The 20,702-nt window shown below is 37.9% G+C and overlaps 1 protein-coding gene across 1 annotated transcript in view; it reads right to left on the reverse strand.

The window, feature by feature from the left end:
- The window catches only part of LOC115437559 (potassium voltage-gated channel subfamily H member 6-like), a 75,772-nt gene that overhangs the window by 7,180 nt on the left and 47,890 nt on the right, over positions 1-20,702 (reverse strand). Inside the window, exons 8-21 of the mRNA XM_030160799.1 lie at positions 16,445-16,617; positions 15,991-16,129; positions 15,239-15,349; positions 13,901-14,055; positions 12,174-12,415; positions 10,194-10,393; positions 8,393-8,480; positions 7,212-7,376; positions 6,841-6,962; positions 4,544-4,615; positions 2,634-2,733; positions 906-1,008; positions 476-621; positions 123-378 (exon numbers count right to left, since the gene is read on the reverse strand). Of these exons, the coding sequence (XP_030016659.1) occupies positions 123-378; positions 476-621; positions 906-1,008; positions 2,634-2,733; positions 4,544-4,615; positions 6,841-6,962; positions 7,212-7,376; positions 8,393-8,480; positions 10,194-10,393; positions 12,174-12,415; positions 13,901-14,055; positions 15,239-15,349; positions 15,991-16,129; positions 16,445-16,617 (2,072 nt within the window). The remainder of the gene's footprint in view (positions 1-122; positions 379-475; positions 622-905; positions 1,009-2,633; positions 2,734-4,543; positions 4,616-6,840; positions 6,963-7,211; positions 7,377-8,392; positions 8,481-10,193; positions 10,394-12,173; positions 12,416-13,900; positions 14,056-15,238; positions 15,350-15,990; positions 16,130-16,444; positions 16,618-20,702) is intronic.

Here is a 20,702-nt window from a genome sequence, read left to right on the forward strand (position 1 = left end):
TTCATAGGTTAACTGATCGCTCACATTGCACAGCACACCGTATGTTTAGAAGATGCTGTGTTTCTTTAGGTGGGCCTCATTTTGCATGTTAAAACTAATGGTATTATATTCAGATGACTAACCTAGTTATATGTTGCTGCAGGGTGTCCAGCTTGATTTCTAACTGTGCCTTCCGTCTTGGAGATAAAACAGGTGGAGGAGGCGGAGGCAGAGGAGGAGGGCTGGAGGGGCACTGGGAGGACGACAATGGCCCACAGTGCTTCTGGGAAGGAGGTGGTGAGGGGAGGTTGGGGAAGCAGGGAACCTGCTGGTATCCCTGTTCTCCTTGACTCTCCGAGCCCAAGAATGTGAAGATGTTAGATACTCCTGAGAATGCATCTGTTCCACAAAGACAGAGTACAGCAGTCACACAAACACAGAGCTGCTTTTTAAATGTATTTTTCCTGTGAATCATGATTATGTCATTCTTTCTTGCCTGTTAAAGGGTTATATTTCTTTTCTCTCCTGTCACTTTCTGGGAACATGCTATTTATGGCAGCAGCATGAAGCCCAGATGTCTGAGTAGGACCAGTCACCTCCAAGTCGTCCCCTTCATCCTCACTGGAGAACACGGGTCCATATCTGCACAGAGTCCACAATTTACGTTGAACCTGTTAATATCCATCCTTTCCCTTGAACCCTAACCTTAAGTGAAAATTTAAGGAACTTTTGACTTCATTTGACAGGGAAAATCATCTAGTTTCAGTGTGGCAGAAAGAAGAACCTAAACTAATTCAATTCAAATATAGGTCTAATCCTAACTCTAAAATGACTAAATGCTGTAGACCTGGTGGATGTTTGAGGGGTTAATACTCAAACACTGCAATGCACTAATGTTAATAAGTGAGAGTGGCACCCAGTCTCACAGTGTATGTTTATGATCATCTTTGTATCCATCGCGCTGTTCCCAGATGCCGCGTCTCTTCCATCTGTAAACAGATCTCTCTCTCCTGCTGAGCATGGTGTCACCTACAATATTCCAACAAAATAAATGAGAGCATGGAACATGGAAAGGCCTTCAATAAACTAGAACAACCTACAGAGACCACTCCCCCTACCGATCTGCTTTCCTCTACCAGAAAATAGAATAATCTCTTGGATGAGAGACAAAACATTTTCAAGAACAAAACCAGTCCAGTTGAACTTTGAAAAAATACTGAAGATGAACAATGACCTGGGCCAGGGGTGTCAAACTCAGATCCTCAAGGGCCGGTATCCTGCATGTTTTAGATGTTTCCCTCTTCCAACACACCTGATTCAAATGATGAGCCTATCATCCAACTCTGCAGAAGCCTGATAACGACCGTCAGGTGTGCTGGAAGAGGGAAACATCTAAAACATGCAGGATACCGGCCCTCGAGGACCGGAGTTTGACACCTGTGACCTGGGCAAATGAGACCTTACACATACTTTAAAAAGTTAACGACAAATACACAACATGCAACGTAGCATCTCAAACAATACTTAGAGCAACAGTCCTGATTAGAGTGCAACACCCTTATTGATAATTAGTAACACTGGACTATGTATGTCCAGTGTGTGTGTGTGTGTGTGTGTGTGTGTGTGTGTGTGTGTGTGTGTGTGTGTGTGTGTGTGTAATTATGTATGTATATATATATATATATATATATACACACACACACACACACACACACACATATATATGCACACACACACACACACATATATACACACACACACATATATATATATATATATATATATATATATGTACAGGGTGTCCCATAAGTCTCCATACATAGGAAAAATAAACGTTTCTTGACATAAACCATTTTTATTGATATAATATGCTCTATATGACTGCCATTTTGTCGGGAACACATTTCAATGCGCGTCCTCCACTGCTGAAGAACTATAAAGAAGAAACATAAAGAAATACATGTTAGAACCATATGTATTATGTCTCCTATGTATGGAGACTTATGGGACACCCTGTATATATATATATATATATATATATATATATATATATATATGTATATATATATATGTATATATATGTGTGTGTGTGTGTATATATATATACATACACACACACATATATGTATATATATATATATATATATATATATATATATGTGTGTGTGTGTGTGTGTGTGTGTGTGTGTGTGCACACCACTGTGCTGTCCCTGAACTCAGAGATTTCTTTGTTTCCTTAAGCACGGGTTTCACATTTTAATAGTACAGGTATTTATCACATAACTTTAAAGTCTTCACATTTTAACGAGATAAATTATATATATATATATACACACACACACACACACACACCATTCAGCAAATGCCATGCTGATCTTCAAATTTAACTTAAATTGTGACAAATAATTCATCAAAATAATAATGCACTATTGATAAATGGACAGTTTTTTTTTATTTGTCACCTCATGGTTTGAGGTAGATAGAGATAAAATGAACACATACAGTATATAGGAGTACACAGTATATAGTAAACACAAGAATCAGCAGACAATGTGAGATGTGGTTTTGGATGACACACTGAGACTCTTGTGAGTACAGGACATTCTTGTAGGTGTTTTCAGTCAGACAAGAGTTTTATGTTAGTACAGATCCACCTGTGTGAGAGGCAGAGAGCTTCGCTGTCCTCTGTGGATTGCTGTGTCCATCACAGTCAGTCTCCTCCCCACTCAACACACCCACCACTTCATTATTCACCTGCAAACACAGACAGAGAAAATGCTGTAGGTTACATGAATATAAATGTCTTTTAAATTACTTTATCCACTAAATGTATACAAAAGAACAATACATTTGCAACCTTTTTAATCTGTAGCAGCCTCTACAGCCCTGTCAAGAAGTCATCCAACACTAGTGAGAATGTAATTTTTGAATCTCTATAGCTCAACTCAAAATAGATAAATGAGGTGAATACAGTAGAACCTTGCAGTATGTGCACAGAGTGCACTGTAGTACAAGAAATTTGATTTATGAGCTGCGGCTCTTGAGAATTTTTGTCTGGAAATATGAGTGTAAATCTGTAGTATGAGCAGATGCTCCTCCCAACAGGTGCAGCCTCCACAGGCTCACTTCACATTCAGGAGCACCAGCGTTCAGATGGCGGAGGAGATTAGGAAACTCCCCAGCGAGGACAGTATAGTGGGAGAGGCTATCTCTACCAGGAAATTAAAAGAAGTGTTGGCAAAGTGGGCAGAGGTTTCTGATTCTGTTGAAAAAAAATCATCCAGACCAATTAAGTTCAGGGCCTGCAGCTGCTTTATTTAGTGGCAATGGTCTAGTGCATTTCAGGAACATCTAGGTTTTTAATGAAATGACCTGCAGGTGCAGACAATGATGAAAGTGAGGCCAGAAAGAACAAATTAAGTGAAGGGAGAGAGAAAACGCCAGAAATTCTTCTACCTGACGTTTTACTGGAAAGAAATTTCCTCCCAGAGAATAACCCTCCTCCTCCTCTTCCTCCTCATCCACCACCACCACCCTCTTCTTCACACATTTTTCACACAGATTGTTTCATCTTAAAGGTGAATAAATTAATAAAACTAGTGTATTGATTTTTGTAATTGTTACTTTCTTTCTAACTGTACTTTTTCTGTTTCAAAAACCCTTAAAAATGATTTTTCAGTGTTTTTGGGGGGCTGGCAAGGATTAATTATATTCCAGTTAATTTTAATGGGGAAAATTGATTTGTAAAATGAGTAAATAGCAAAATGAGCAATAAGGTTCTACTGTACTGAGGTATATTTTCACTTATACAATACAATACCCTGTCAAAAAATAAATAAATCGTCGTTCGGATTGAATTAAACAAATGGGTAAGAGTCTTTGGCTGGATATTTACTTCTGTGATTAATATGTTTTAGTTGACAAGTTATTTAACAGTAACTGATGCATTGAGTACCTTATCATTTCCTTAAAAAATATTAATTTGCTATGAAGCATAAAGATTGGACAGTAGAGCAATAGAAAAAGTTTATGAGGTCTGATGAGTCCAAATTGACCTTGTTGTCCACAGTAATGGGTGCATAAGTCTGTAAGGGTAGTGTAAGGATCTGGGGTTGCTTCAGTTTGTCAGGTCTAGGATCAGCAACGTTGCGTACCAAAAAAATTAGGTCAGATGACTATCTTGACTCCAAGATGACAGTAGCAGAATTCATCATTGGGTTTGTGAAACAGTGGTTCAGGGAGTATGAGACATCATTTTCACACATGGATTGGCCACCACAGCTTTCCAGACCGAAATTATATCAAGAATTTTTGGAATGTGCTGGAAAAGGGTTTACACACAGTCTGACACTCCCATCATCAATACAACTGTGAATGGAAACTAATGTTGGAACATTTATTGTGACACTGCGCTCACACTGTGTGGCATAAATGACACCATGACAAACACATCCCGTGATCAAAGTTAATGGCAGCTACGCAAAATGTTGCATATATGCCTGTTTTTTTATTTGGCTGGGTAGTGTACATTGATCAGACTTCCAGTGACCACTGGGTAACTTACATCTCTGAGGTTAAAGGTGATCTCCAAATTGGACCAGAAGTATTCACAAAACTCTGGATACATGTTGAGGACCTGCACACAAAAGAAGTCAAGAACCCTACAGCTTTAAAGATATCACTTATGTGTATTTCTCATCCTACAGACTGACAAAGTATTCTACCAATGCAGTGTTTTATAGATCTATCTTCTTGCTTGTATTTTTGCCTGCATGTTTATAAACACTAAGGAGGGGTGGGGAAATCTGGAAGTTACATTTCCAGAGCATATGAGCCAAACTGCTTAACTAACATGAACAGTTTTATCACGATAATATTTTAAATCAGTGAGGATAGATAGATAGATAGATAGATAGATAGATAGATAGATAGATAGATAGATAGATAGATAGATAGATAGATAGATAGATAGATAGATAGATAGATAGATAGATAGATAGATAGATAGATAGATAGATAGATAGATAGATAGATACTTTATTCATCCCATAGGGAAATTTACAGGTTCCAGCAGTATCCACACACTTAAAAAACAAACAGTAGTAAAAACACAATAGTAAAAACAGAATCGTAAAAAACACTTTAACTTTCCACAAGGAGTCAGTGCAAAGGAGACTGTTGTACTTAGAATGGGAGGTCCTACAAGCTGTAGGTGTGTCAGTATTATTGTCCATACAGTGTATGTATTCATAATTTTCTATTGGCTATTGGAAAAATAGTTGCAGGTAGTAGTGGTCCAGGGTCCAGGACAACAACTCTAAACTAATTTCTGCAAAAAATATTAAAATCGGAGATGTTTAACTGAATGGCCTGTAATATTCCTGGTTCTTAATCATTTTCATGTTGTACAGATCTAAATGTAATCTGACATGAATCTGAATTTGATTTAAATTTATTCAACATTTATTTAGTAGTGGTTTGAAAAACATAAAATGACAGTGCTAAAAAGGTTTGTTAGTTTAAAAAAATAATAATTTAAATGATGAATAGATCAATTTTCTGAGAGGAAGAAAAAACTAGTGAGTACACTATGTTTTGATTTTAACTACCCACTAAAACATGTTACTTATAGCAACACAGCACAGACATACTAATAACGAGATTTAGTTCATATGACTTCAGCAATTCATAAATAAGTATTTGGGGTAGAGCTTTGAGATTTTTCAGGATTCTAATGACTTTACAGAAATTTTCCCATAATATGAACTATGAGGTCCAAATTTGGTATAGCATGACCTTGGGGTCACAGTGATCCTGAATGTTTTCAGTATAACACAACTAATGCTTGCTTAAAATAAATGAAAACTGAAGTATTGTGTTATAGTGGCACAAAAATGCAATTTGAAAGAATGTACAGGGTGGGGAAGCAAAATTTACAATATTTTGAGGCAGGGATTGAAAGACAGTGTATGACCAATTAGTTTATTGAAAGTCATGAGAATTTATTTGCCACAAGAAAATTTACATAATAGAAAATGTTTTTATTCTATGTGTCCTCCTTCTTTCTCAATAACTGCCTTCACACACTTCCTGAAACTTGCGCAAGTGTTCCTCAAATATCTGGGTGACAACTTCTCCCATTCTTCTTTAATAGTATCTTCCAGACTTTCTCGTAATAGTTTTGCTCATAGTCATTCTCTTCTTTCCATTATAAACAGTCTTTATGGACACTCCAACTATTTTTGAAATCTCCTTTGGTGTGACGAGTGCATTCAGCAAATCACACACTCTTTGACATTTGCTTTCCTGATTACTCATATGGGCAAAAGTTTCTGAAAAGGTATGGATAATAGTGTTAGGTATGATTATGACATCAATATATGTTTGGTTTCAAAACAATTCACGTAGTGCCTGCTGAGAAAAAACAACTAAATGTTCATTGTAAATTTTGCTTCCCCACCCTGTACATATTTTGGTTTTCTACAATATTCAAATCCAGCTTTTCATTTCACAATGTACAAGTCAACTGAACCTTCAGAAATTAATAATATGGTTATCAGATGATAATAATTAAAAAAAATAAGAATATAGAAAAAAAGTGACAATGAACTGTATTAAATTTGCGTCATTGCATCTTAAATATACTGGGAATTACTAATGATAAAATTAGGAGGAAAAATGTTCCACTTGATCCATCAAATTATCAAGTTATTACTGTCCTAAAAAATACAGGTAAGGGTTCGGTTAGATGTTTAATAACTTAATAGCAATAGTGTACAATTTATGTCCTAAAGAGACTGAATACTTCCACAGATTGCTTTAAAATAACATTGTAAAATGTAAGAACACAACAGTGTATACCTCTAGGATGTCCTCTCTGTGGATCTTGTGCAGATCACAGTAGGTCAGAGCTCTCACATCAGAACTGGATTTTCCTGGAAGTGCATACAGATTGATGGGCTCCCCAAAGATATCATTCTTCCCTGAAAGAATATAGATTAAGAGATTTCAAAGTCATTTAAGGGATTCCTTATTCTCAGTATTTAAAACACATGCCTTGAGGCTTGGTTGTACTTTTTCACCATTAATCAACTATTTGCATAAGATAAGATAAGATAAGATAAGATAAGATAAGATAAGATAAGATAAGATAAGATAAGATAAAAACACTCCTACTGTAGGTACAAATGAGTACATTTTGTCACTAACCTCTAACAAATACAACAACTTACCTAGTATAGCAACTACCACATCTCCTTTAAGGATCTCTATGGATCCTCTGGAGATGAAGTACAGAGCTGATATTAGGTCTCCAGCGTGGACTAAGGTGTCTCCAGGAGGAGCGTGAGTGGTTTTAAACCTCATAGCTAATGCCCTCAGACATCCTTTAGTGGATCCTAGATAACACATAAAAAGAACAAAAAATGCAAACACCATTTTTAACAAATGCAACCTGAAAGAGCTTTGCCCTCTATACACTGAACTAAACATAAATAAACACAAAAAAGTGAAGATTCTCAGTGTCTAAGCTATTGTTGTCTGTGCTGTGTTGTGTGTCTTCATAAAGCACTGTTTGTTCAGTTGCGCAGCATAATAGTAATCCTATAAGTATTTTAAGGGTCTTTCTCCCTTCTCTTTTTTCAGCTGCAGTGAACTGAACCCTAGGTCTTCTACTGCTCCAAACAAACCTTGATATCCAGGCATTCCACTCATCAAATTGTTTATTAGGTACCTCCTGAGGCAATGGCTGGAAGAGATAAAGAAGCCGTGGGAACACATTCATTTTAATTATTTCTATTCTATTGCTCATATCTACTGGGAGGAGGGTCCAACTAGAAATGTCAGATTTGATCTCCTTATTAATGAAGCCGTAGTTGTTTTCAAAAAGTTTTGACATGTCTTTAGTCTTTAGGTTTATTCCTAAATATTTTAGTATGGGCAAGTCCCATTTAAAATTATGCTTCCTTTTTGTAACTAGGTGGGGAGCCTGTTTGATCTAAATTTACCAGCTCCAGGACAACGGATTCCAGTCTCTTAGATAGGAGTCACTTATCTCTGTTTTTGATATAATAACATTTGAATTTAATCTACACTTTTATGAACATCAATATGATCAGTGAATTAAATCTGGGAAAATATCAGATTGCCACTGAAAAAAAAAGAGAAAAACTCAAAATACAGAGGATAATATTATAATAAATGGTGATAAATTACTTAAGAAAGGTTAAACAGAGAGAAAAATTCATTTGGGAACTGTCACAAAAGTAGCACTTGGTCTTTATGGGTTAATCTGCAACTTCACAAGTAAATGTCAGTAAATATTGCAGAATGAACCTTTAAATAAATCACACCGACTCTGGTGAGGTCAAAGAATACAGTAATTGATCTTAGTTTCCAAAACTGTCACGGTTACCTTTGAAAGCTTTACAGTTCTGCAACAATGTCCTGTTGAGGTGAAGACATATATCTGCCTGAAGACACTCTGGGAAGCCTTTGAGAACCTGGAAAAAAAGTAAGGATGTAAGGATACAACCATTGTTACATCCATTAACTGATTATCCCAAATTAATTCTGTGGTATCATGATTACTACAGGTTATTCTACAGCTACCACTGCAGGTGTGTTTAATTGAAAAAGTAACTTTTTACTGTGTATAGATTATTTACTGTGACTGAGGTTTTCACCATCATGAGAGGCATATTTACACTGTGGTTTTCCCATTAATGGATATTGTATAGAATCCACATGAATAATATTACCCATGAATATATGTTCATACATTGATTAAAAACTTGAGATCCTGAACAGCTCGTCACACAGACTAGCTATAAAGCATGACAAAACTCTAGTAATTAATTAATTATATACAGGTGCATCTCAATAAGTTAGAATATCATCAAAAAGTAGGTTTTTTTTCAGCAATTCAATTTAAAAAGTGAAACATCTTTGTTTATACATTCATCACTTACAGACTGATATATTTCAAGTGTTTATTTATTTTCATTTTGATGATTAGAACTTACCGCCAAAATTCAGTATCTCAGAAAATTTGAAAATTACTTAACACCAATAAAAAAAGGACTACTGAAAAGTATGAATATAGATAGCACTCGATACTTGGTTGGGGGTCCCTTTGCATGAATTACTGCAGCAATGCAGTGTGGCACGGAGGCCAACAGTCTGTGGTGCTGCTGCGGTGTTATGGAAGCCCAGGTTGCTCTGATAGTGGCCTTGAGCTCTTCTGCATTGTAGTTCTGGTGTTTCGCATCTTCCTCTTCACAATACCCCATAGATTCTCTATTGCAGGGGTCTCCAATCCTGGTCCTTGAGGGCCAGTATCCTGCATGTTTTAGATGTTTCCCTTTTCCAGCACACCTGACGGTTGTTAACAGGCTTCTACAGAGCTGGATGATAGACTTATCATTTGAATCAGGTGTGTTGGAAGAGGGATACGTCTAAAACATGCAGGATACCGGACCTAAAGGACCAGGATTGGACACCCCTGCTCTATGGGGTTTAGGTCAGCTGAGTTTGCTGGCCACTCAATCACAGGGATACCCTGGTCCTCAAAGCAGGTATTGGTACTTTTGGCAGAGTGAGCAGGTGCCGAGTACTGCTGAAAAATGAAATAAGCATCTCGATAACGCTGGTCAGCAGAGGGAAGCATAACATGCTAAAACCTCCTGGTAGACGGCAGCATTGACCTTGGACCTGATAAAACATAGTGGACCAACACCAGCAGATGACATGACTCCCCAAACCACTACTGACTGGGGAAACTTTACACTGGACCTCAAGCAATTTGGATTCTGGGCCTGTCCTCTTTTCCTCCAGAGTCTGGGACCTTGATTTCCAAAAGAAATGCAAAATATACTTTAATCTGAAAAGAGGACTTTGTACCTCTGAACCATGTCTAAATCCTTTTTTTTATTGGTCTTAGGTAATTTTCTGAGATACTACATTTTGGGTTTTCAGAAGCTGCAAGTTGTAATCATCAAAATGAAAAGAAATAAACACTTGAAATATATCAGTCTGTGTGAGTTGAATCCATATAAAGATGCGTTTCACTTTTGGAATTTGAATTACTGAAAAAAAAAAACGTTCTGATGATATTCTAATTTATTAACATGCGCCTGTGAGTACTGATGTTCAATCAAAAACTTTGTCAGTTAATTTAAAAAATTAGCAAGCTAGTCCCAACATGTCATACTCACAGCGTTCATGTCTATGCCATTAGTATATGACCAAGCATGTTGAAAGTACTCCTCCAGCCGCTGCCTCAGAGGGTTGGGGATCTGATGGAAACGGATGAACTCTCTGACTCTCATCATTTGCGCATGGTAGCGTGCTGTACCAGAATATAGCCGCTGAATGATGGCTGACACATTACCAAAAATACTGGCATACATCAGCGCTGATCAGGAGACAAAACACAGACAGTGAGTTCTCTTTTTGGATTCATGCAGGAATTTTACTTCAGTAATAAATAGTGAAAAAGTCTGAGTTCTAGTTACCTTACATTCTACAAGAGATCTTCATATTTAATCACAGATAATAAATATCCTGATTATATTCACTCATTTCCAAACCACTTAATCCTCAAGAGGATCACAGGGGCACTGGAGCCTATCCCAGCTACCATTGGGAAAGGTGGGGACTCCACCCACCCAGAAAGGCCCATCCAACTGCTGCTGAAATCTAACCCAGGACTCCTGCTTATATTTGTTTCAGTAATCTGAATCTGTAACTAACTAATAATCAAAGTCACCTGACAACTGTAGTTTAAAGTATCATTTGATGGATTTACTCAAGTAAAATGAAAGAACCTCCTTTTAGGAAAGACACGATTGAAATTTGAGTTGATAATTAAGTGTCTGAAACGCGGAAGCAGAGCAGGCAGTGGCAGCTGCAACAAACATGGCGTGGAAATGGCTGGAGCTCTGCTTCCCTCTAGCTGTTTCCGCATTTCAGCTGTTTCTGCGTCGTGGTTGTTGCAGCCATATAATATCATATGGTTGTACTGCCGCTGCTGCTGTCAGGCAGCTGCACGAACCTCCGCTTCCCACAATGCACGTCGCGACAAAATTCCGAAGATGCCCGTGTTACCTCCCGGCTCTGTTTGTAAACACATGGTTTGTTTATGGTGGATCGCACTTCAAAATTGTTCACCATGAAGGAAGAGATTCAGGTGAGTAATCACAGAAAGACTTACGGATTCGTGATACTTAGGCTATGACTGGGGTTTTACAGATATGATGAAAAATTGGTGACGAAAGTTTCCCGCACCTTTAAAGTAACACATGATGGAAGGAATCAGCTGATCCAAATACCCTGCTTTTCTGGTTAAGTAGGCCAAAATATGTCTAACTTTTGCGATTCATTGAGTTCATGCTGGATAAATAGTAGTAAATATATTCACATTTTAACCTTAAAAGGTTCTGTAAATCACAGTGCTTTCATTACATCATAATGCCAAATTTACAGGTTATCTTTACCACTACAAATACCAAAGGCTACCAAAATTCAAAGTTATTCTCCCAGTTCTCTGCTTTAATCAGAGCCTGATCCCTATTTATACGATTATACTTATCTAGTAAATAGCTTATGTTTATGCAATAGTTTACATCTCTTATTAGTCCAATAAATACTATTAGATCAACCAGGAAGTTCTGTATCTTTTGTTCACTTCGTGAAATATGAGATCACAGGATTTGAAATTTGTGACTAATTAAAAGACTGATCAATTTCATAACCAATTAAGTGAATAAATGATTATTTTATAAAATTATTAATTCACTGAATCGGTGATTTGATGAATTATCACTTTGTTTGTTTCTGTTCCTGTCGCAGTCCAAAGACAGGTAGTTTCCTACTTAGCAAGGCATATTTTGAAGAAAATCAGACAATGGAATATAGACTAGACTGTAGATAGATTAAATATTCTGAAAATAATTAATTTACTTGTTTCAATTTATTTCCCCCTCCTTTTCATAAGCTGGTTACATTATCTAAATCTGAAAATCCAAAATGAATGTTTGTTTGTGGATTTTTTAAATAAAAAGTATGATGATTGATTATTAATTCATGGCTTAAATGCATCAAGTCCAGCATTGAAATTTTGAGCCATTGCACTGAAAGAATAAAATAATCATTACGCTCATCTTAGCCTGATGATATTCCTCTGAAAAACTCACCTCCAATGAGCATGACACAGATAGAAAATATCTTCTCAGAGTTGGTGTTTGGGGATACATTCCCGAAGCCAACACTGGTTAGACTGCTGAAAGTGAAGTAAAGAGCTGTAACATATTTATCTCGAATAGAGGGACCTGATCCACTGATGGAGTCATTGTATGGTCTCCCCAGCTGTTCACCAAGAGTGTGAAGCCAGCCTATCCCAGCCGAGGTCGCCCGCTCCACATTACCAATTGCATACCTAAACCAACCGCAAAACATACGTTGATTATAGTGTTTACAGAGATGCAATGAATATACTTGATTATATAGAAAAATATACATCTATACAGAAAAATATACATCTGTACACTCTTGCACTACAGCATTGTCAACTCTGCAAAGGCAGTCCTTTACTAACATTCTATAAGATAAGATAAGAATGTTTTATTTGTCATTTGTACACATTCAGGTACATAGGACTTATTATGCAGAGGTCTGTCAGAGTGCAAGTATAAAAGATTAAAGCAACACCACAGAACTTTTGCTCACGAGGTCCCCCTAAAGTCAAGAAATGGTATTGTCTGTAACGACTTTTATAAAATCTCTATCTCGGTAATTCTTGCGCATTTGTTGACAAGCCATTGATGCCAGCAAACTTCCTGAGGCAAGACAACAGACATACTGATAGAAACTTGCTAGGGTCTTCCTCAGTGAGAAATTATTAAAATCACCCAATATAAAGTTCAGAGTCTCCAGTGAGATAGTCTGCAATCTCTGTACATCAAATACAGTATGGCAGGCAGAATTGGCATTTCCCTTTGCAAAGTGAAAGTGGAACTTAAGACATGTTTCTAATTCCTCTAAGTCTCCTGCTGTTGTGAAGCTCATTTACCTTTTCCCTTCCTCCTGAAACTTCGAAAACTTTAATTTGGACATTTGTTTTTTTCCGGTTCTAGGGGGGTTTGCCCCCTACAACTGGCCCCGGAGGGAACTCCCAGGGCAAGTAAAAATGGGCGCAATGACGCCGAGAGAAGTTCAATGTCTGATGTACAGATTTGTTCTCTGATCATAACAGAGTTGCAGTATTGTTCATTCATATACAGACATACCCAAACACCCTGTGTTTTACCCATTACTTCAGTATTGTGGTTCAGTCAGAAGGGGGTCCCAAAGCCATCAATGGCAAGATCGGAGTTGTGGTTGTGTTTAGTAAGCTATGTCTTCATGAAAGTCATGATACAACAGTACCTAAAATCCTTTCAGAAGTGAACGTTCCCCTGGAGCTCGTCTCCTTTATTCCTTAAAAACCAACATAAATACTGCCAGCCACTGCGTGCACATGCACCTATCAATTACGTGGCATTTCAGTGATGTATGCCGTAAAGCAGTACAATTTTGTAGTTCTTTTCATGTAGGGGTCCCGAACCGAATCCAGAATTTGCATAGTCCCAGTGCAGACAACACAGAGTGATGATGAAAGTGTAACTGAACCTACTGTGTGTTGTATCACCAAAATGACCTTGAAAATATAGTTTGAAGGCTGAAAAAGTCTGTTGTGTTGCTTTAAAATATACAATCAAAATAGAAGTCAGAAATATAAACAGCAGAATAAAAGCAGTAGAAAAACAACTGAAAGACAGTATCACAGTGACTTGTCATAAATAACTAAAAATAAATAGTCCCCACAAATTGCACTTGAGAACATTGCACATTCCCAGTGAACAATAAGATGATGATGAGGTACCAGATGCAGGCCAGCCAGTGAGCGATGAGGGCGAAGGTGCACATGAGGAGGAAGAGGACAGCAGCACCATACTCTGAGTAGCGGTCCAACTTCCTGGCTACTCGAACCAATCGTAGCAAACGAGCTGTCTTCAGTAAGCCAATCAGCGTAGTTGTCTGCAGGGGGAAAGAGTTAAGCAGGGGTGTCAAACATCCGGTCTGTGGGAAGAGTTTATGAAATACAAATATTATACTGACGACATTAACAATCAAGGATGTCAAACTCATTTCAGTTCAGGGGCCACATACAAACCGATTCAATCTCGAGTGGGTCAGGCCAGTTAAATAACCTATAAATACTGACTCCAAATTTTTTCTTTGTTTTAGTGTAATAAAAAGTTAAATTGCATGAAAATGTTTACATTTACAAACTATCCTTTCATAAATGTGTATAACCTGAACAAATATGAACAACCTCAAATATCATTTAAAAAAGTGTAATTTTAATAATATTCTGCCTGTTTTTCACTTTATTTCTTAATTAGTTAAATATAATTAAATATAATACTCTGTTGTCTGAATGCTCTTCCATAGTATTGTTAACAGGTGCAATATTGTGCATGCTACTTGCAAAAACAAATGACCAGTGAAATAAAAGTTCAAAAGAATTAACTATTTCATATTGTTCTAATGTGTCCCCACATAACAATATTTAACTCATGAAGAGTGTGGCAATTCCCATATGAATTTTCCTCTCATTTTATCACCATTTATTATAATATTATTCTCACTATTTAGCATTTTGTCAGTGAAAATGAGGTATTTTCCTATATTAAATTCACTGACCATGTATATGTTCATAAAAGTTCAGGTTAAAGTTGAGGGTTATTATAGCAAAAAGAAAAGTAAAGACAAAGTGACTTTTTCAGCAATAATATCAATAACTGAACATAAAACCAAGTGTTTCCATCCACCGTCATTGATTAAACTCCATGGGTTTTACTGGTGAATCAATGTTGTAGAAGATGACGGTGTTTCCACATTCACTACGGAGCCTCTGAACATCCAAATGGGTCATATCTGATGATTATGAAAAGATAACAAACTACATTTTACACCAATTATTTACATGCATTGATATAATTAGTGGATCAACAGGTATTAAACAGTTTAGATCAGTAGATGATTTTGGTCACGAATGGCCATTTGGGTCTTCATGGATTAACATTAATAGTTTCTATGTCTGTATATACATCATGTACAGTTTCTATTGACACCTCTATCTGTGAGCCCCATCCTCATCTTCTTCTCCCTCCCTCTTCACTATCCCTACCTCTCCCTCTCCACCTCCCCTAACCACCTCCTCTCCAGAGCGATAGATGAGGAGATCAAACGGAATGGCTGCCACCATATCAATGAGGAACCAGCCCTTGAAGTAGTGAACTGCGATCCGAGTGGACTGGCTGACCACCTGAGGATACAAGACACAAGCAGTAAACCATGTATCAGGTACCGAGATTGGTGGATCAATATAATAATCACATAAATTGCTGGATTTGGATGTGCATCAGAACCCAAATTGACTAACAAGCTGCATACGCTTGGAAATGAGGGTTCCAAAGTAGTGCTTGTCTTTTGACAAGCACTGGGCTACTACTACTTCTACTTCTACTACTACTTCTATTTTTGATTCATTTGGAGTGTAGTCTACATTTTTACAACCGAAAAACCTCACTTTATGGTTGTGACAATAACAGCAAAATCTGTTAAAAAAAAAAAAAAGAGTATTATTCATTTCTGTATGTTTGTGACAAAGCCACATGGAACCACTTGAAATGGGCCTAAGAGCCAAATATGGCTCCCGAGCCACAGGTTGCCTACCCCTGTCTTATGAAGACAAGCCAAAGAACACTGTGAAGCTTAAATGGTTTGTAAGCACCTGTATTTCTAAGATTGTTGGTAATAATAGCCAAAGTTGCTGTGTGAGTTTCCAGTAGTATTTAGTAGCTGTGTAGATTATTTTATTTATGGGTAGGTGGTAACGCAACAATAGCTGCTAGTGACATTCAACATGATAAGATTATCTATAGTCCAAAATACAGTAAACATTACCTCATCGTTGGAGTTAACATAGGTAGTCCTGAAGTTGATTATGATGTCAACAATGAACATGATGTCAACTATGAGATCCACTACATTGAGTGGGGAGCAGGAGTACCCACAGGTCTGCATGGCTGCCTCTTCCTGGTCACTGGGATTAAACACATCAATAATCAAGACCAGAAAAGAATCACAATCAGAATACTTTATTAATGACAGGGGAAATGGTTGTGTATTAATGTTACTAACAACAACAAACAACAATAATAATAACAATAATAATAGTTGTTGCAGTTATTATTATATACATTTTTGAGTGTTCTGACTGATAATTGTGATTTAAAATGAGGTATGTATGTGTATGGAGTGACAAGTTAAAGAATTCCGCAGGAACTCTTTTTGTTTCAAACTCTTTTTTTTTTTAAGCCATACCTATAAAGATCAGATTATGTGAACTTTCACTAACCTCAGAAGGAAAGTAGCAGAGTATGGAGTGAATATGGCTGTGTAAATCACTAGCAGGAGAATAACCCAATCCCACACAGCTTTGAATGGACTATAGTGGAGGATCGTCCACTTCTGGATCCTGGGAGTCTGCAGCTTATACTCTGGTAAAACATCAGCACCCAGTGACAGCACCTAGAGGGGTCAAAGACATTTTTCATCCAATTTGACAGTCAGTCTGCAGTACCGCTCTAGATTACAATGGGTACAGTTACATGTTTTTTTAAATCCGATTTATTTTTCCAGAAGAAATTAATTCGGAACTAAAGTATTTTCTCTTCTGTTTACATGGAAATGTTAAACCTGAATAAAGGTTTACACGAGGTATTAATGAGGTAGATAAGTGAGCAAAAGGGTTTGTGCTGCAGTGCTCACATTGCCTTGTTCTCGCAGCCCTTCTGTTAGCTTAACTTAGCATAGTCACTGCATTTCCATGGTCACACGTAGCCAGTTTTTTAAAGGTTATTTGTTGTCTTTTGTAAGCGATTTTGTGAAATTCGATTCTCCCTAATTATTTCTTTAGATCTGCGACTTACTGCACTCACACAATCTTGGGACTGTTGTGTTGACGAAAGTTGGAAAATATTTTTGTTTGAAGGGATGCATGCGCTAAACTAGCTTTACTTTACCATTTTAGCTTTGCATTAGTTTTTATTTCCCATGATTTTCTTACTGCAGTAAGTCACATCGCCATGATTTGAGCCTCAATTTGTGATCATATTGACCCCACCGGACTAAAGTAATGATTAGGGAGAACTAAATTTCACAAAATCACTCATAAAACACTACGGATCACCCATGAAAGCCTGGCTACGTCTGACCATAGGAATGAAGCGATTATGCTAAACTAAACTAACGGAAGGGCTGCGAGAACAAGGCAGTTGGTGCACTGCAGTGCAAACTGATTTGCCCACTTATCGAACTCATTAGTGCATGACAAATGAATTAATAAAAAAACAGGTGATGAACCCTTCCTTCAGGGTTTTAGAGGCTGGTAGATCCCATCAGAATAGCCCACTGGAGCGGTTTGGTAAGACTAGACTGCATTGCATATTCTTCCGCCAGCGCAGAATGTGTGCGTCATCGCGACAGGACAAGACAACGAGCATGCGCAGAATGGCAGGAATAAAGTCCAAACGGAATAAAGGGTTTATATGTCTGAGGAATAATTTAGTTCGGAATTAAAAGGGGATTAAACCAGTGACTTTATTCAGATTTAAATTTATTCTGAACTATTCTTTTTCAACTGGAATAAGGTGTTTACATGGTCATCTTAAATAGGATCTAACGTTTATTCAGATTAAACCAGGAATAAAAATTGTCATGTAAATGCACAGAATAACAATAATTAGATGTGCTCAATTCTGCAAAGACCAGCGACCTTGAAAAAAAGGATTCAAAGGAGTTTATTTGTCATTCCATCACAAAGAAAGAACGAAAGTGATTACTGGGGACCTGTATTAGCCATATCAATAGAATAAAAAACTAATAAATAATTGAATACATTAAAATCCACTAAAACTAAGGCTAATTTTAAAAATAAGTAAAATATATGTCTAAAATTTAACTTTAAAATACCTACATAAAATAATGGCACACATTTACAACCTAACCTAACCTATACACAGTAGACGCTGAAGTACAGTGCAAAACAGCAGAGTGAAGTGCAAAGTGCAAAGAGGCTTGTGCAAGAGTCAGTGGGTGGCTCTGCAAAGCAGTGCAATAAGGTGCAGTTAGGTACTTGTGTATCCCTCCCCTTGGGTGAGAGGCTACGGAGCAGTGCCTGAGTTCAACAGCCTCACCGCTGTTGGAAAGAAGTTGTTTTTCAGTCTGATGGTCCTGCTCTGGATGCTCTGCAGCCTTCTTCCTGAGGGAAGAGGAACAAAAAGTGCATTTGCAGGGTGGGTGGGATCTTTCATGATGCAGTTGGCCCTCTTTCTGCACCTGGAGATGTAAATGTCCGTGGTAGTGGGGAGGCTGCACCCAATGACCCTCTGTGCAGCCTTCACCACCCTGTGCAGAGCCTTCCTCTCTGCCACAGAGCAGCTGCCACGCCATACTGTGATGCACGAGGTAAGGACACTTTCCACCACACACCTGTAGAAGGAGGACAGGACCAATCCTCCGAGTCCAACCTGCCGCAGTCTTCTAAGGAAGTATAAGCGCTGGTGAGCCTTCCTAACCAGGCCTGAGGTGTTGTGGCTCCAGGTAAGGTCCTCACTGAGGTGGACACCCAGGTACCTGACGCTGGGGACCACTTCCACAGCTGCTCCTCTGATGCGCAGGGGATGGGGACAGTGTCTACTCCTCCTAAAGTCCACAATCATTTCCTTTGTCTTTTTCACATTGATGCAGAGGTTGTTGTCAGTGCACCAGCACTCCACATGTTCCACCTCCTCTCTGTTTTCTGATTCATCATTATTGGTGATGCATCCAACCACTGCCGTGTCGTCCGCAAATTTTACGATATGACAGCTTGGATGTTTGGCGAAGCAGTCATACGTCAGCAGGGTGAACAGGAGGGGGCTCAGCACACAGCCCTGAGGGGAGCCATCACTTTCTTGCATTCTTCACTTTTCCGTACATAATTTGATAACCTCTAGTTTTTATTTCAGGAGAGCCACTATCAGTGGTGGGACGTAACAGGGGACAAACACTTTCTTAATGTACCTAAAAAGGAGGACAGTAACATCACAAAAACTACTACTTTGCTTCTGTATGAATAACAGGGGTTTCAAATGGCTGGTGACCTAGGTTGACAACCGAAGATTGATCATGTATGTGGAATGAGAGAGAGGGGGGCCTCTAAAATTAGGTATAGGGGCCTCTGCATACTAATCCTGCCTTCACATGCTATGGGAATTATGGGAAATGAGTGGTTCCCCACAGGTCATATTAATACCGGTATCTAGGGACCTAAGTTAGTAAATGTGTCATTCCTGTTTTTACTTCATTTCCCGTCACTGTACTGCACTCCCGGTCAACATTTCCCATCATGCGTTGTGGTACTGTGCTTCCCATCAGCCATCATGGTCTGAAGCTAGTAAATGCGTCATTCTTATTTTTAACTTAATTTCCCATCATGCAGTGTGGTACTGCGATATACTGGTTATAAACTCAAAAATTGTACATGAACGCCCCCTCATGTTGTATTTTCCACTGAAAACTGGAAAAAGTATTGATATGTGAACTGCTGAGATGAAAATATCCTATGGCCTGTTCAACATGGTGGAGAGCAATGAGGGATTAATCACGAATGAAAAACAATACTTTTATTAACATTCTGCTGCTGTTAGCTGATGATTTTGCACATTTATAGCCTACATGACAAACAAAATAACAATAAAAATTGTGTAGCAGATGAATTAACACATCCAAAGCTCTTTTACTCAAGTAGCAGGTCACAATAAATTGTGCATCAGCCATTTTTCATTTCACTACGACAACAAAAGCACTTGAACACAACGCACTTGTAAATTCAAATTCACAAATGGACAGGTTCACCTTCCCGATAGTGGGCGAAGGCAGCATTAATCCGTACCAACATGATACCACACGGTTGATGTTGAAGTTCACCACAGAAAAAGCCAGTAGAAAGAATTTTTTTTGACAATATTTCATACCTTGTACTTTTAAATGAGTAAAAAAGTTGACAAAATACTTCACAAACGTATTTGTACTTCTACTGGAGTAAATAATATGTGTTCTTTTGCCACTTCTGGCCACCACAGAGCCACGTCATTACACCATGGTGTATGTACAGTGCTCAACAAATTTATTAAACCACCACCCAACATAAGGTTTAAGCCACAGCTGCTCTAAATTAACAACAAAACAAAATCCACATCATTTTTTTATGTTGCTGTAATGGTTAATACCAGGGCCGGACTGGGACAAAAAGTCAGGCCAGGGGTCATAAACTCACCCAGGTCACCCCTACTCATATAGGGGTGTCAAGCTGATTTTAGTTCAGGGGCCACATTCAGCCCAATTTGACCAGTAAAATAATAGCAAAATAACTATAAATAACTCTGAACTTTTCTCCATATTTCAGTGTCAAAAAAGCTAAATTAAATTATGAAAATGTTTATATCTACAAACTATTCATTAAAAAATGTGAGTAACATGAACAACCGGAAATTTCTTTAGAAGAATAAGTGCAAGTTTAACAATTTTATGCCTCACTTTATCATTTACACATCTGCATTACAACTTACAGA

This window comes from Sphaeramia orbicularis, chromosome 17, assembly GCF_902148855.1.
Source record: "Sphaeramia orbicularis chromosome 17, fSphaOr1.1, whole genome shotgun sequence".
In the NCBI taxonomy this organism is placed as follows: domain Eukaryota; kingdom Metazoa; phylum Chordata; class Actinopteri; order Kurtiformes; family Apogonidae; genus Sphaeramia; species Sphaeramia orbicularis.